Source organism: Microplitis mediator, chromosome 6 (genome assembly GCF_029852145.1).
Source record: "Microplitis mediator isolate UGA2020A chromosome 6, iyMicMedi2.1, whole genome shotgun sequence".
In the NCBI taxonomy this organism is placed as follows: Eukaryota; Metazoa; Arthropoda; class Insecta; order Hymenoptera; family Braconidae; genus Microplitis; species Microplitis mediator.
The window spans coordinates 16,660,861-16,678,468 of NC_079974.1; the positions used below are offsets into that span (position 1 = coordinate 16,660,861).

Consider the following 17,608-nt stretch of genomic DNA (forward strand, 5'->3'; position numbering starts at 1 on the left):
GTCAATAAAACAAAGTTGAAATGATATCATTAATAAAAAAACAATGAATTTAATCGTTTATCGCCCGTACTTATCAATACTTGAATAAATTAAATTCTTTAAATTTATTTTAATATTCCTTTCAAAAATTGTATATTACACACCTAGGGAGGACATGTCTACCCGCGTGTTTAATGGTGGCAACGCGAATTGAGACATCCTACCTTTTTCCGTGGTGTGTATACAATTTTTTATCAGATCTACACCTGAAAGTTTAAATTTTTGCCTCGGTTTGCCGGAAGAATGGCACATGCGCTAATTTTTATCATTCATTTTTGAAAGAAAATAACGACTTTCTGTCTTCTAAACGAGGCAAGAATTAAAACTTTCGGTGCAGTTATGGTAAAAAGTATAATTATATACGACAAAATAATTATTGATCCCAGTCAATATGATTAAGACATTAAAATTAAAATTTGTTTATTACCAATACTTAAAAATGTAAATTTGTTTGTAAAAAATAAAATTTTTTATTTATGACTGTACTAAATTTGTTTTATCTTACAGTAATTCATTTATATTATTTTACTTGTAGTACACATATATTGTTTGAAAAAATAAAGAAATAACAAAGAGATTTTTTCGAGTATTCTATTTTATCATTTAGTTTTTCAGGCCTTATCTGCTTTGCAATTATACTTTTTCCGAAATCACTATTGTCTACAATTGTTTTAATCGCGGGTATTTCGTCGACGATTCAAATACTACTCGGCTATTATAGCTAACTGTCTAATGTTTGACAGTTACAATAAATATTGTCACATAAAAAATTAGCTCGACTCTATTCTCAATGATTTTCCAAATAAAATATTTTTTATTTACTCAGTGATAATTTTTCAAATATATTTTAAAATATAATAATCGTTATCCCGAGCATTCGATAAATGATATTCTAGAACGCCCTCAGCATCATTCTATAATTTATCTAATGAATATTTTAGTTATTCATTTATAAATCGTGTATACTTATTTGAATTTTAACATAGTTATAAAATATAAATGATCATTCGTAACAAGAACATTTAATGTAATATCGAATGATTGTGAATGTACCTCTCAATTAGTAATTTTTCAAATTTTAAAATAAATAAATAAAATGTAAGTAGAATAAAAATTAAAAACCCTAATTAAGAAAAATGATTTACTCTATGCTAAGTGTATCTACACTGTAAAAAGAGCGGTGTTAAAAATGGACTCATTTTAACTCCGCCCGGTGTTAAAATAAAATTACACTGATGTAGGAGGAGTAATTCACCGGTGTTAAAAATACCGGTGTTAAATCGGGGTAACCGGTGTAAAAGCAGGGGAAACTGCGTCCACTTGGAGTATTAACTTTAACGATTGTAAAACACAAAAAATGTCAGTTTTTTATGAAAATTAATAAAAAATATCATTTATTAACAAGTATAGTGATCGAGTGAGTAAAATTATTCACAAAGTAAAATATTTTAACACCGGTCTAGAATATTTACACCGGCGGTGGCGTTATTTTCACACCGCTTTCGGTGTTGAAATTTAAGACCACCGATTTTCACACCTACACCGCTTGGACTTACCCCGGTGATTTTTTACAGTGTATATATTAGTCGATTCAAATTGTTTTCAATCATTTCAAATTGTTTTGAATCATTTCAAATAATTTTTCTTAATCAGTGAAATGCGTATTTAAAAAATTTAAAAATCATTACGCGCATTTTTTCAAGTTTCGTTACATTAATTAATTTATTTATTTATAAAATTTATAATTTGTGTCATATCTACGAAATTCACACTCACGATATCGACATCATTTAAAATTATTGGGTTAATTATCAATTCCATTTATTAAATTATCAATGATTTATTTAAATATATAAAAAAAAGATCCAGTTTTATTAAAATTTTCCAGTAACAAAATTTGATAACATAAAAATTTATGAGTATGAATGTAACTAACAAGTGGGGATTTTTTAAATTTTTGAATAAATAAATAAAATGAAAGTATAAAAGATTCAAAACTGCGAATTTAGATCAATGAAAAATTAGTACGCGCATTTTTTTTTAATTTCATTCATTATTTATTTGAAATTATAAATTGTCTCATGTCTGCTACTTTTAGATTCATAAAAATTTCCACACTCATAGAAAGAAGATATTTTTTTTTATTTTTAAAATTAATATAAAAAAAAAATAAAAGTTAATTTATATAAGAGCGCGTAAATTTTGACAACCAATAAGAAATTTAAAAAAACCAAGTCAGATAAAAACTAGCCTTAATGTAAAAATTTATTTCCATGTATTTCAGTTTTCCGTCCAATGTTTTGTCCACTTTCGTGCGGGTTATTTAATAACATAACAATTGCTATATACACAAGTTGTCACAAATCACAATTGACCTCATTACAAATATTCAAATTATAAAAAAAAAAAAAAATAACAAATTTATAATCATGGTATTAAATGAAGTCGAAACTTTAGTTTACGAGCTTGAAAAATCCGAGCTAGAAGTAAGTATTGTATTTCGTAACATTATAGGTTATATTTGACCGGTTATTTTATATATTACTTTCTAAAATATACAACATTATATTATTTATTACGAGCTCAATGACATGTTAAGTAATTATTTATTTATTACTAATAAATCTGAAAGTGATGAACATCTTCAGAGTTTAATTAATTAATTAGTTAATTAATATTTTTTTTTTTTTAGGCACCTAATGGTTGTGCATCACCGCAAACTTATGCTCAGTTATTGGCTGTATATCTTTATCAAAATGATTTATGTAATGCCAAGTATTTATGGAAAAGAATACCATCGAGTATAAAAAATAATAAGACCGAGCTACAGCAAATTTGGATTGTCGGACAACGCATGTGGCAGAGGGATTGGCCAGCAGTCCATACGGCTTTGGACATCGAGTGGACTGATGAAGTCAGTGGAATAATGCTTGCTCTCAAAGGTAATTTTCATTCATTTCATATTTTTATTTTTAAACTCATAAAAGTACAAGTAAAGTACAGGTAAGAGACCCAGTACCCGATCAAGGAACTGGTACCCGATCACTCATGTATTTGTATATCTACACTCAAAAAAATTAATATATTTTATTATGTACCTGAAGATCGGAACGTTTTTTACGGAGCGAAAATAAAAAAAAAACGAACTGAAAAGTAAAAAATCTACTGGATCTAGATTTCTGAAATATTTCGCACGTCAACCGAAAATTGCAGGCGACCTCCAACTACCCCTTAAGCCACTTTTAGAGTCAAATTACATAATTTATTTTCATTTTCGTTGCGTGAAAAACGTTCCGAACTTCAGGTACATATTTTATTCGGATTTTCATTCATTTTTATTGTTTGAATAATAAACCCGCATCAAAGAAAGTAATTCAAAATATTGAAAGCGAAAAAGTATAAGAGTGATTCTCTAAAATATATTGATATGAAAAAAAAAAAAAAAAAAATAGTCGTTCTTGGTCTTTAAATTTTATTGTTTGAAATGATAAAATACGTCATCTTGCTATGTAGATGAATCGTTTATTTGAGAAATCCCATAAGTCAAGAAAACAAACTTTTTCAGGAAATAAAAAACATTTTTTTGGAAAAACTTGACATTAAAATAATAAATAAATAATTTAAGGCAATAATGTTAGCGTCTCTGAAAAAGATTCAAATAAAAAAAATTCAATTTTGAAATTAAAAACTACTTCCAAAATTATTTAAAGTTGATTGACTTATGGTGTTTCTCAACCAAACGGAAAAAAAAGTTATAAAATCATTGTTTTTTTTTTTATTTTTTTCCACTCAAATCATTTATTAGACTGATAAAATGAAGTATAAAATATGTATTTGAACTCTGAAACCCAGAAATTACAAAAAATAATAATTAATTTCAACATTTTAATTAGACATATAACAGCCAAGAATAAAACAACATTCGAAATTTTTTTCTAAAAAAAGCGCGAATTTTAAATAAAAAAAATTATTTCTGTAAAACTAAAACTGCACATGTTTATATGAGAAGCCCGATAAGTCAATGACTTATCGGGTTTCTTAATTAAATGAAATTGCTGTCACCCCGTTAATTGTTTTTTAAACGCTGATTTGATGCATATATTTATTGATTTCTATGGGGGGACATCCAAAGAACTCAAAAATGCAAAAAACCCAATTTCGAAAAAAAACATGACAAATAAACGATTCGGATATAGTCGCATCAGTAATATTTTAAATTAATCCTTTCACATTCATTGGAAGCACCACAAATACAAGTAAAATTTTATTGTTTTGAATTATAAAAACTTATGCGCTTAAGATATACTTTCTATAATTTTCAGAAACTGATAATTATAAAACGTTGTATATAAAATCAATTGCTCGGCATTGAAAATTTTATTTATCATACTGAATGTTTTTTTACTTTTTTACTATAAACTTTAATGTTCCGAACAGCGAATGTTGAAGCTGAAACGTTAAATTATTATAATTTCATTTTTTTATCTACCAAAGAGTAATTTCTATTACTTGTAATATGATTTATTTACATACAAACTCTGAATTTCAATATTTAAATTAAGATTATTATAATTTAGTCTATAAAACCACGAAATTGCTGTTTGGAACGATATTAAATTGTGACCACATTCTTAATTTTTAGTTACCAATTATTAACTTGTATCATTCATTTTTTTGCGTGTATATTTTATAATGAATAATGGCGCATCTGATCCTTTTCAAAAATTATTTATTGGTAAAATTTCGCCAATTACAAGTATTAGCATCTTCAGACGAATCTTCTAATAAAATTAACATTAAATTAGTATTAAACAATTATTCATAACACTTACAAATAATTATTTAGAACATTTTTTTATTTAACATTTTAAAAAGATTTTTAAAAATTTCATGATATAATCGTTTTTAAAAAAATACTATTATTAAAAATTATGTTTAATTGAGTTTGAATGTAGCAGACGTCAGACAAATTAAAAATTATAAATAAACAGAGTAAATAAATTAAAAAATAATGTTTATAAAAAATGCGGTTATTAATTTTAAAATTTTGTTTCATTAATTATTTACTCTATTTATTTATTATTTTAAATTCGTCTGATGTCTGTTACAGTCACACTCATATTTGAAATTATGAAATAAAATTTGAATTTGAATTTCTCTGTAATAATTTTTAAATCTTATATCAGGTTGAATAAAATTTCAGATTAAAACAACGTCATTATTCATTATAAAATAAAATCGCCGATCAAAACAAATAATTTATATAATATATATTTTGAAACATCTTAACATACAATGTATATCTATAGTTACTAAATTTTAATAATCCTGAAGTCAGAAGACAATTAATAATTTTCGAATTTATTTTTCAAAAAATAATTTACAAAAACTAAAAATATGCACATGGAGAAAATTTAAAAAACTGAAAGTGCAATTTTTTCAAATATTTTTTTTTTCATAATTAATCATTTAAAAAATTCCAAAAATTATTGGACGTCAGTTAACTTCAGTATCATAAGTTTTACTAAATATAAATATACAAATACATGAAGTGATCGAGTACTAGTTCCTCGATCGGGTACTAGGTCTCTTACCTTATAATTAATATTAATAATTATTGTTATCGTATTTAATTTAATTGTTTATTGTTTTACGAATAGAAAATGTCCGTGAAAGAGCAATGTCACTTATTTCTGAAGCGTATTCGTCCGTAAACCTGACAGTACTTGCCGCAATGACTGGTTTGTCATTAGAACAAGCTAAATTGTCAGCACTTGAACGTGGATGGATTTTAGATGATACCACAGTGAGACCTTGTAAACTAGATAAAGAACAAACGACAATTCAAGCTTCCCTTGCTGAAAATCAGTTGTACAAGCTTACGCAATTTGTTTCTTTCTTAGAAAATTAAGAGTAATTATAAATTATATAATAGTTAAAATATAAATTTTTACCATTACTGATATTATTATTATTATTATTACATTAATTATTATGGTATAAGATGAAGAGAAAAATCTAAGCAAGTAAATTAAAAATAAAAAAAAATTTTAAGATATTAATTATTATTAAAACACGTTTAGAATGAGGATTTAATATTTAAGTATTTTTAAATCTCTAAGAGATATCAACAAATGTATAAAAAGTATCAGCTACATCTTTAGCACGTAGCAGAGATGATTAAAATGGTTATAAATGACCATTAATTACGAAAATGAACTGTCAGTGGCGTTAACTCATCTAACCAAAGCTCATTTACTTAAAAATGTGAATTGCCGGAGTTGTTACGAGTAAATGTAAATATATTAATCGGATAAAAAGTCTTTCCACATCACAAGTTACAAAGAGGGATGTAATATTACAAGTTGAAGTCGAGATGAATAAAAAAAGTAATAAGACGAAGAGGAAAAAAAGGAAAGGAAGATTAAGACGACGAGGCACACACGAGGTGACCTAGGAGGAGAGTGGCAAGAAGTGACTCTCTGACTGCCGTCGGCATCGTCGTGACCTCTTGGCGTTGTATCGCACGGAAGATGCTTCTTTAACATCATCTTCTTCAATGTATACTCTTTTTATTTTATATATATATGTATGGATATCTGTGTTGAAGTGCAGAAACGACCTTTGCGCTCGGTACTCGCTCTGTACCTATGACTTGAGAGCGTGCGCTCATCGTTCTCAGATTTTACTAGCAACTAAGTTGCACTCTGGCACCGTGCACCAAGTATCCAACCATCCAACCATCAAGTTACGTTTCCATACCCATTCTTTATAGTATATACCATCTAGTACCAACACGGCAACGCATTAGACTCAACCCGAGGTAAACGAGGATATTCACCACGACATCGTGATGACGAAATCATTATTCCGTGTGGCACGCACCCCGTGTCTATGAACGATAGATATTATTACTTTGTTTAAAGTAAAAGAGGGAGAGAGAAAAAAAAGAAAAGTAAAATATCTTGTGGCTCTTTTGCTAGGAGGAGAAAATTCTCCTGGGTACGGGAGAATGAACGTCATGTACAAGAAGAGAGCGCGTTATCTCACGTAGCTAAGTGCTCAGTGGTGATGTCGCAATACGACATCACCGAGCGTTAAAACATTCAGGGCGGTGCGGGTTGGTTCGTTGGCTTGCAAGAGGGCTCGTTCGATTGTTTCGTTATCGCGATCATCCTCGCTCCTTCGCCGACGGGTCAATCTACCGCTCTCACCCGGTGTTTTATATTTCATTCTTTTCCTTTCCCTCTCTCTTTCTCTCTCTCACTCTTTTATACTCTCTCAGCCTTGTAAGACGAGAGTAAAATAGTAAAAGAGCTTCTACGAATGGATATGAGGTGCGCCTAGACATAGCTCATTCCTCTGTGCCGACGGCGATAACGCCTCCTCTTCATCAGAACACATCAAAACAACAACAACCACAACAACAACAGTAACATCAATGCTCTACAATTCCGTATAGTGTATTTGATCCTTTGCATCATATAATAATAATAATAATAATAATAATAATAATGATAATAATAAAATCAGCATCTCGACAATATGATTTTTCAATGTATCATTGTGAATTGTAGGCAGTATTAAACTCTCTGGTAAACCCATCGACTAGGATGACTAGATATAAAAAGCGCGCGCGAGGTAGGCTAGCCGAATTACTTTCCCTGCAGGCGAAAGCCACACCATAAATTACATAGATTTATTTATATATATGCATGGGATATATATTAATCGAAAACCCGTCGAACCGGGATTCAATCGACGCATGGATTTATACTTCGTACATGAATAAATGTATACGTGTATTAATTTTTATTTTTTTAACATATTCTCCTCTTCTACTAGTTAAGTAGGGATGTAATCAGCAGTACGAATCTCTGAGCACACATCTACTAAGCTTATTATGTCCTCTTTTATTTATAAATTTATTTTATTTATTTTTGGAATTAAGTTACTAGACATCAGAGAACGTCTGAACGGACGGCCTTCATCGTCAGCAAGTCTGAGTGACAATAATTTATTAAGATCGCCGTGAACATCACGGTGAACGTCGTCGCCGATAACCCTGTGTAAATGTGTGGCAAGTATAACAACAATAACACCAGCTTGACTATTAGCAATAAAAATCCCAAGAGTAACAGCAACAGCAACAACGGGGTCGAGCAGGGCTACAACCGCGGGGGCTAAATGTGTACATACACATCTCTTTCTCTTTTTATTTATCACATATATTTTATACTTAATACAGTATTTGATGTTAGCTATGCAGTGACGGTATAAAATAAGACTCTTCGTGAAATTTCACAACAACCTGGCACTCCGCTAAGCTCCGCCGGAGCGAGAGAAATATCTGAAAGGTGCAGGTTAGAGACGACGACGAGAGGTGAGGCCATGGCAATAGGCTACAAGCCCTCGAGGAGTCTGTATAGGTACTACTCTGTACTCTCTATATTACATAGTATAAACATGAATATATATACATCTATACGCGACTTGTGCTATGGCTTATACCTAGATGTGTATTCCCTGACACACTGTTTGATGCTGCACGAATGTGTTCCGGGAGGCGGAGGAGAGACGGGAATTGAAGAACCGAATAAGATGCTGGTGCCTTGAGGTAAATATATATATATATATATATATACTCTAACAGAGAGAACGGAATATGGGATCACCTCGGGTTAGGGTTCGCGGGATGCTGCGCCCACGCTTCTATTGTTTCTCTTTCTTTATTTTTTTAACCCGTTCCTTTCAGCTGCGCTATGTAGTATAATACTCTACGGTGTATTGTTATTGTTGTTATTGTAGTGAGTGCCGACAAATCTACGCCAAAGTATCAAGTAATGCTTGATACGCTCAATGTGCATAGTAAACCGAGTTCATCTCTAATACACCAGGAAGTCTTTTTATTCATTTTAAAAAATTAATCGATCGAGTCTATGTATATATACGTTTAGTGACGTAATCGTTGATTTATGTTTTATTAATCACCACCAAAAAATGAATAAAATTAACTTACTTATTATAGGACAGATTCTCATCACCGATGAATAAGAAAAGTCGATTGATATTTTAAATTTTTTTAATTGGGTGTCTAGGCAGCTTGAAATTATAACTTTCATTCATGTGAGTAATTAATCGTATTCTAATAACCCGAACCAACTTTATTACAAAATAATTTAGCATATGAATAATGTAATTTAAGTAAATTATAATTTTTAATTACATCAGTATCAAATGTCCATCAGACAGTCGCATCTTCCGTGTAAGATTAAGATCAAATTGTATGTGTGGTCTCTTCTTGCACTAGAGTATAAGTGATAAAAAATAATGAGACAGAGAAAGAGTTAGATCCAAGTCTAATCGTTCACGCGCAGCAATCGTCGGTGTCCCACTTGAGTGGAATGGAATAGCGTGGGATAGGCCCTTGGGAGATGATAATTATACGTCGCACTGGCGTTACTGCATCAACCAGCAGCTCTGGGCATTCGTATTCGCAACAGTGTCTGTTAGTAAGTAATAGTAGTAGTAGTAGTGTTAGCAGCACGACTTGCGGCGTTTGCATGCTTCGCAAGCTTATCTTATTAGATAGGTGTCTTTGATTCTTTTGTAGATTCAAACATTTACGATCGTTGGATCGTTTGCAGAAGCCAGAGAGCAAACCACGAGGTTACTATGATGTATAGCATGACTTGTTGAGATTTCCGTACAGGTTTAGAGGGTTACAGATAATATATATCTGTATATGTATGTATATAGATACAAGAATAAGAAGAAACAGAAAACGAGTGGAGGTAAAGCATTCAGGTCGTGTTAGTAGTTGTCGTCTTGACTCGGCTGTGACTATTCGTACCTGCAATCTGCATACTTAACAGCATCTGTACGATATATACGATCGAAGAACTAGCAGCCGATGAACCACGACTTGACTGTTACCTCTCACCTCGAATGCGTCGCTCTCAACTCAGAACACACGTAATCGTTGTCTTCTTTAACGCTGGAATAAAAGCGATGGTACTATTTTTTTTTTTTGTAAATCAAAGATATTTTTATATTTTATAAAAATAAATTACATGTAAGGTAAGAGACCCAGTATCCGATCAGGGAACTAGAACCCGATCACTTAATGTATTTCTATATCTATATTTAGTAAAATTTATAATTAGTAAATTTTATATTTAGTAAAATTTTACTACATCTAGATATACAAATACATGGAGTGATCGGGTACTAGGTCTTTTACTTTATATTAAAATAATCTCATATTGGTATAAAAATTATGATAATCATTAAAAAAAAAAATAAAAAAATTAGGTCTATTTAAATGAATAAACTTTTGACACTCCTTAGTGTGCTCCTTACATGTTCGATTTTTAAAAACGTCTTGATTATAGTGATAGGATTTTCACTTTTGTCCACTTATCTGGCAGGTATCATCATCATTATCATTATTGTCATTAACATCATCGTCAGCCGGGATTGCAATTAACGCATTTGAGTACCCATAACTTAATGTAGTCATCTCTTTCTTTCTTTCTTTTTCTCTTCATTTTATCTATATTAAAAATGACGGCTTCGTCATCATCATCATAATCATCATCACCACCATGATGATGATCATCTTGAGAGAATACGTCGCGTGAGAGTAGTAAATACACAAGAAACTTAGTACGGTGTGGGAATGAAATTGGCCCCGCGGCGGCTGCGCGCACAGCGCGAGATTTACTATAATATGATAATAGCTGCAGGTAGGCAAAAGGCACTCCCCATAGACCACACGAGACTGTCTTTACCTCTCTTTATCTTTTTCTCTCTTTCTCTTTTTATTTCATTTTTTTTATTTAACTAAAACTCTTATTCTCCCTCAGTTGTTTTCTCAACTCGCGTCTTCTCAAAGTGAAAGGCGGCGGGCGAGTCGCGTCACTGCGGCTTGTGCGCTAAGCTAGTAGTTTATACCGCTATACACACCGTCTAAATCCTCTTAGTCTTCGTCGTCGTAGTCGTATGGTCGTAGTCGTCGTGCGCCGCTATTCACCGTCTCCAATCTCGTGCATTTGTATCCGCTATGTTATGCTGTAGCAGGCATACTACTCCACGGCAAGGTCCCCGCACCCACGGGGTCAGGGGTCGGCTCACCCACTCCCTCTCTACTAGCCTGGCCCTTCACCTCCTGCTGCTGCTGCCGCTGCAAGCGTAGCTGAGAGGTGCGAGCGTGTACAGAGACAGCGCAACAGCCACCTCGATAGATCTAAACCCGTGTAAATCGAAGGCGATATTTTTTCGATACTATTTCGGAAATGAAAAAAAAAAAAAATTCACTGGAGGAGTTAATTTTTGTTGTGGTATGCAAACTAGTGAATAAAAAAATTAGTACCGCCACACTATACATAGAAGCCAATAAAATAATTGAGAATTTATGTGTCCCACGGAGATTAGCGAAATTACAAATAATTAATCGATTCCTTGTGGACTACTCATGCAACCAATGAGAAAAAGCCATTCACTTACATAGTATTATATTATATTATATATCAATGTATATATGTACAATGTTTAGCTTTGTCGGTCTTTAATTATCCTTATCCATAGATATACACACAATTGTGGATTCATGGATACTCTGAGATGGCAATCGTTGTAACTTCCGTCTCTCTGTACTGTTTAAGTCTACCGATGATCATACTGAGACGCAGGTGCGATTATAGCTTGCAATATGCGTGACAGATGACACATGAAGGCATCGTATCTTGACAGGGGTGTAATGAAGTTACTTACCTAATCAAGTAATTGGTTGTATAGTAGTAACGATTGATAGCTGAATGAGATTTTTACTGGGTAATGAAAGGTCGCACAAAGCGTATGTGTCTTTCCCTTTTTTTATTTTATTATTTAATTTAATTTAATGTTCGTCCTGAGTTTATTAACGCAGGAATTTTAAAAAGACAGGATTTTAATAACGAAACTGAGTATTGCCGGAGAAAGTCGGTATTTGATATCCCAGGCCGTTATCCTCTTTGCTATTCATTTTCATCCTGAATAATTTCTGGTTCACGGGTTCGACTGTAAGTCGGTCGCGCTCGCGCAATTTAACCCAATATATATTTGACCTGATACGTCATCAAATCACATTAATAAATTGTTTGAAAATTTATTTTTGATTTATCGTCGTCTTGAATGGATACCAGTCGACATTATTGTTATCCTGAAAAAATAATAAAGACCATGAATCTTTTTTTACTGTCCTGGTTCTGTGCAATATTATGTTACCCTGCTTTCATGTGTCTATTTATTTATTTGTTTACATATACATAAATATATAATTGGATGTAAGCATTTGGATAATGATGAACGATGCAAAAGATTTGTTTGCATAGTGAGTGCACGATGGCAAAGGTAGAAGACACGTGGACGAACCCAGAAGGTGGTAAAAAGACAACGAAGGATTCGTCGTGACGTTACGTGCTGCGGAGAGAGTCTCTTGGGAGACCAGGTCGATCGTAGTCGTCCTCCTCCTTCTCCTCTTCCTCCTTCTCCTCCTCCTCATTCTCCTCATCTCCGTCGTCATGTTGCCGACCGCTAGCTTTCCCTTTCACACGCGGCGCTAATAGCCCATCGTTTCCCGATCTATCGGAGAATCGAGAAGCGAGAGAAAAATATAAAAAATTATAAGAGAGATAGAAGTTAATAGCAATGTAGAGATGTACTTTTATACATGTAAATATACTTACTTACTCCCGAGTAAATCCAGATAAAATTGTAAGAGAAATATAAATTTTATATCAAATCAAGTTTAATAAATTTCATTTGACACACATGTCCAGTCTACTTTTTTGACACTTCACCTAAATATTATTCCATTACGACCTATAACAGGTCACGTTGATCATTCTTTTGAATTTTTAAATTCTATTTACAGGCGTTCTTAATTTTGTCTCTCTCGCACTATTATCTTTGCTGCACTAATGCAGTAATCAGAAACTTTGGCCGAGTTTTTCTCTTAAACAAACGAATATTATCTAAAAATTTAAGCTTAAATTTAGATAATAAGTGTCCTAGGACACTTCCCTAGAGTAGACAGTATAGTGCATCAATGTGTACTGAAAAAAAAAGATTTATTTGAGCCGACTAAGATTTATTTGAGCCAAAGATATCGTATATTTGGATATGGCCAAATAAATATTTAATTGTGAGAAAGATATAATATAATTGAGCAATTTCATTGCGAGAAATAAGTGATTTATTTGGGGTAAAGAAATGATCCAATTGCTGAATATAAAGGTTAGTTGGGCCATGTGCTTGAGTATCGCAAAATATCTTTACCACAATATATCATTTACTTACCACAAATAAATTGTATATTTCAGTCAAATTATAAAATTATTTGAATCAACTGTCATCTTTAGTTGTACCAGATATATTTATTTGTCATTAAGAAATATTGAAAAAAAAAGATACAAATAAGTTTATTTATTTGAGACAAATATTTTTTTTTTCAGTGTGCAGTCTGTAGTTTGTACTCAAAGATTTTTTTAGACCGAGAAAAACTTCCGAAAATTAAAAAAATATTTAAATTAGCATTGCTTTTTCATTTTTATTATATCGAATTTCAATTCACTTAAAGCTAAATATTAGTGCCTCAATTACTAAATCAATTGATTAAGTAAATTTGATTCGAATAACAGCTAACAAAAAAAAGTAATCTATTTTATACAGAGTTATATACTTTCCTAAATACATACTTGATTGATCAACTTCATCATTCCTCAATTGAGAGTATATCAATATAAAAAAGGGAGGTCATGTTACTTGTTCTTAACCCGTTATATATCTGTATACATCAATCAATAAAACGAGTTGATGTATACTTATACCCATACACAACTAACTGTCTCGATAGTAACAACGAGGCCTACTGAAGCATCTTGAGTCCCCGTCCTAAAACAACTATCACCTATATGCGTCTCTCCGCATCATCGTAAAACAACTGTACGCTTTTCTTCCGGGACCTTGGCTCGATTAGATAACATTAATAATTAATCTAAAAAACAACTAATGCCCTTCGCTTTTGGCGGTCGTTTATGGCTGATGATGTGTGTACCTACACTAAGCTTTTATCTTATTATTATATTACTCTTTCTCCAATAAATATACGTATACATATGTACATAAACCTAACACATGACATCGTGACGATGTGACTTTCTCCATGTACACTTGGAATACAAGGAAGAAAGAAAGAGATCATCAACTAAGTAAATCATGAGTAACAGAGAAAAGTGATTAGGGAAAGACAGATCAAACGATTAAACTCGATTTCTCAGTGTCGACATCATCATGGTTAACTCCTTTCTTCTTCATTATCATCATTATCATCATCATCATCGTCATTATTCATCTATCCATTTATTCACTCCTTTCAATGATGTGTTCGACTATAATTTAATAAAAAATAAAAAAATTTATCACGCTTTGTGTATATGCGTGTCACTAGGTAATATACATAGCAGTACCGCGGTCGTCTGGTCCACTCGTGGAATTCAAGGCTTTCTTCTCATGTTTTATTATATATTAACGGCCTCCACCCGAACCGAAGATGCACGGGGACACTCTCTTCTCTTCTCACCCATTTCTTCTTTCCGCGTCACCACCGGCAATGTAATAATCATTAATATAACCATTATCATAATAATTATTATTATTATCGCCATCATCAACAGTAACAACAGCAATAAATAACATATGGATTCGTCTAGACTGTCATCTTACTACCTACAACATTGCCAATAGTGGATTTTAATAGACGCTTTTATACATATATTTATAAATCTATATATGCAAAAGCACCGTGAGATAAACAAAGACACATACATATAATATTCACACACATGCCCACACACTTGAGGGCCTTGCCCCGTAACTTTCGTTTTCGTACTCTGTCGATATTCGCCGATTACGCAACCTGTTGCCGCTGCCGGTGCTGGTATGAAGTGCTGGTGCTGTTATTATTTCTGGTGTGGTCCACCCTACGCTTTCAGTATTAACAGCCACAGACATGACAGGGCACTGGCCGGTTGTTGGCCGTGATTTCTGTACACCCGTCCACCTTCTCCGTTATAAAAAATTTTTCATGTTACTTAAAACGTTTTTTTTTTTAAATTCCATTTGCCGTCATTTCTTTATGCCTCACCCAATAAATTTATCACCTAATAATTATTCGTATTTTTTATATAAGATATATAAAATATAAATAACGATAAAAATGTTTTTAGTATATTAAAAAAAAAAAAAATTAATAGCATGCAAATTTTAGTGGTGCGTAATTTTTTGCTAAGCATAGTGAGATCAAGGGCAGCATCATAATTAAATAAAACGCATCTGGATATATTTATATATCATATTTGTTGTTTGGTGTAGTCTCTGGATCACCTCGATCGTTTCTTCCTCTTTCGTTTCCTCAGACTCTTGATTTCTTCTTTTTCCCAATTGCCCAATGTGCATCAACTACTACCACATATCCATCATACGCACCTTCGCTTCGCCACTTTCTAAAGAATTCCGAAGACCTTCGAAATTGCCTCGCGGGCAGCTGCTCCTCCTTTCGCTATCTTACTTTTGCATCGTTCTTGCTGGTTTAAGATACCGATGATGATTCCTCTTTTTATGCACGATTAATTTAACAACAAATAAAAAAAAAATATATATATATAAATAAATAAATAAATAAACAAAACTTGAATATTACATTGTGACTTAATATAGTTGTTTTTGATGCTGTCTGTTACTTCATCACCTAGAAAAATTGAGATAAATTTAATTCGCGTTTTTTTTTAAATAATATTTTATCCAGTATAAGTGATACATGAGAAATAACGATAAACGAGACAAGAGTTTCACGTGCATTAACTATCGTAATTTCCAAGTATTGCATAAAAGCTTATGTATCATATTATGTACATACTGGTGAAGCAAAAAAAAAATACATCAGCCTCTCGGTTCGTTGGATCCAATGGTTCATGTATCGTACACATTTTTTTTTTCATACTTCCCCGCATCATCTCAGGATCGATTAAATAATTATAATGATAATAATAATCATTATCATCATCGAATGTTTTTTATGCGAAAAATGAGTGAACGAGGAAGTGCAAGATATTGGAGGCGAAAATGCCACTAGAGCATGAAGGTTAATAAATAATAAAAAATATAAAGGGTTGATAAAAAAATGGTTTCATAATGACACGATGCAAGGTTAAAAGGTGATTGGCGGTTGTTTAATGAAGTAGCTTTAAGCTTTAACCGTCACCATGACCTAAGCCATTAAATCTCCACTGGGGCGTACGATCGTCGGTTCCGTCAATAACAAATACGAATAGTAGAAGAGTAATCAGAAAAAAATATTAACGCTTAGTCACAAAAACAAATATAACATATGTATAAATATATATGTTCATATAGATTAGGCGCATTAAGTTATGAAGGGGAAGAAAAAATAAATATGAAAAAATAGTTACGATTCACTTGTAGCCTACGATGTGAATTGAACGGGTAAACTTTGAGTAGGCGGTGGGTGGCACAGTGACGAAACGGAAGGAAAAGTGACGCAGACGTGGGCGAGATTATGGTAAGGGTGGCCTGCTACACTACACGTGCTCTCGTTCATCCCGCCTACGTATTATGCCACGCGTATACTCCATCCACGGTAGCTTTTATCTTGTATAATATATAAACTGAAAGAGACTGTGAGACTTGACCCATACGTAATAGTCTGTTTGCACATGGCATCGTGCCAGGTAATAAACTGTATGAAGGAAAATAAAAAATAAGATAGTACTGATAGAGAATTTATTATGAATGAATACATAAGAGAACAAGAGGATGAAGAAGAAGAAGAAGAAGAAAGAGAATAAGATGAGGAAACTGATGATGATGTAGATATGTTACGTCGTAAAATTCACCCTTCATTAACTCTTTTATGGTATATTACTTGAATGGATTTCGTCACCATTGTTATAAATACTATGATAATCATTATCAATGCTATAGTAATAAAATGGCTGATAAGTATTTTCCGGTTGGTGAAATTCATTCTTCAATTCCTTGTCTTGAGTATTCTATTTTTTCGCGCCCTCGATTACGACCACCGCTCGAGGCGCAGACTGACGATATGACGTCACTCATAACAATGACGTCATTGTTAGCGGAGACAGAGTAAAGTGAGGTAACCACCCCCTTGTCACTACCCGGCACCCCCAATACCAGTAGTAGCTGGAGCTTTACTGTTAAGGGTCATATCACTGTACTGCTGCGCAAGTCCATCGATCCACCGTTGCCCCGGTCTATCCCGGTGTATGACGTTCACAATGACGTCATCGTGGCGCCGTTCGCCGCTACACACAGTACGGTTTTAATATAGTGGAGAACCGCGCGCGCTCCGGACTCAGTTACGCGGTGACCGGCCTTACGTGCACCACCACGAGAGCTGTATCGGCTTCTCTTAATCCGCGTGCTCCGATAATCAACAGTGAGACAGTTATTACTTTATTTTCTTTCATTAATAACGTGACTTATT

General features: G+C 32.7%; 1 protein-coding gene across 1 annotated transcript; it reads left to right on the forward strand.

Annotated features, from left to right (window-relative positions):
- Positions 1-2,342: 2,342 nt before the first annotated feature.
- LOC130670260 (COP9 signalosome complex subunit 8) lies at positions 2,343-7,853 on the forward strand. The gene is made up of 3 exons (XM_057473562.1): positions 2,343-2,525; positions 2,732-2,981; positions 5,700-7,853. Exons 1-3 carry the CDS (start codon positions 2,469-2,471, stop codon positions 5,948-5,950), a joined length of 558 nt encoding a protein of 185 aa, XP_057329545.1. The 5' UTR covers positions 2,343-2,468; the 3' UTR covers positions 5,951-7,853.
- Positions 7,854-17,608: the final 9,755 nt, after the last annotated feature.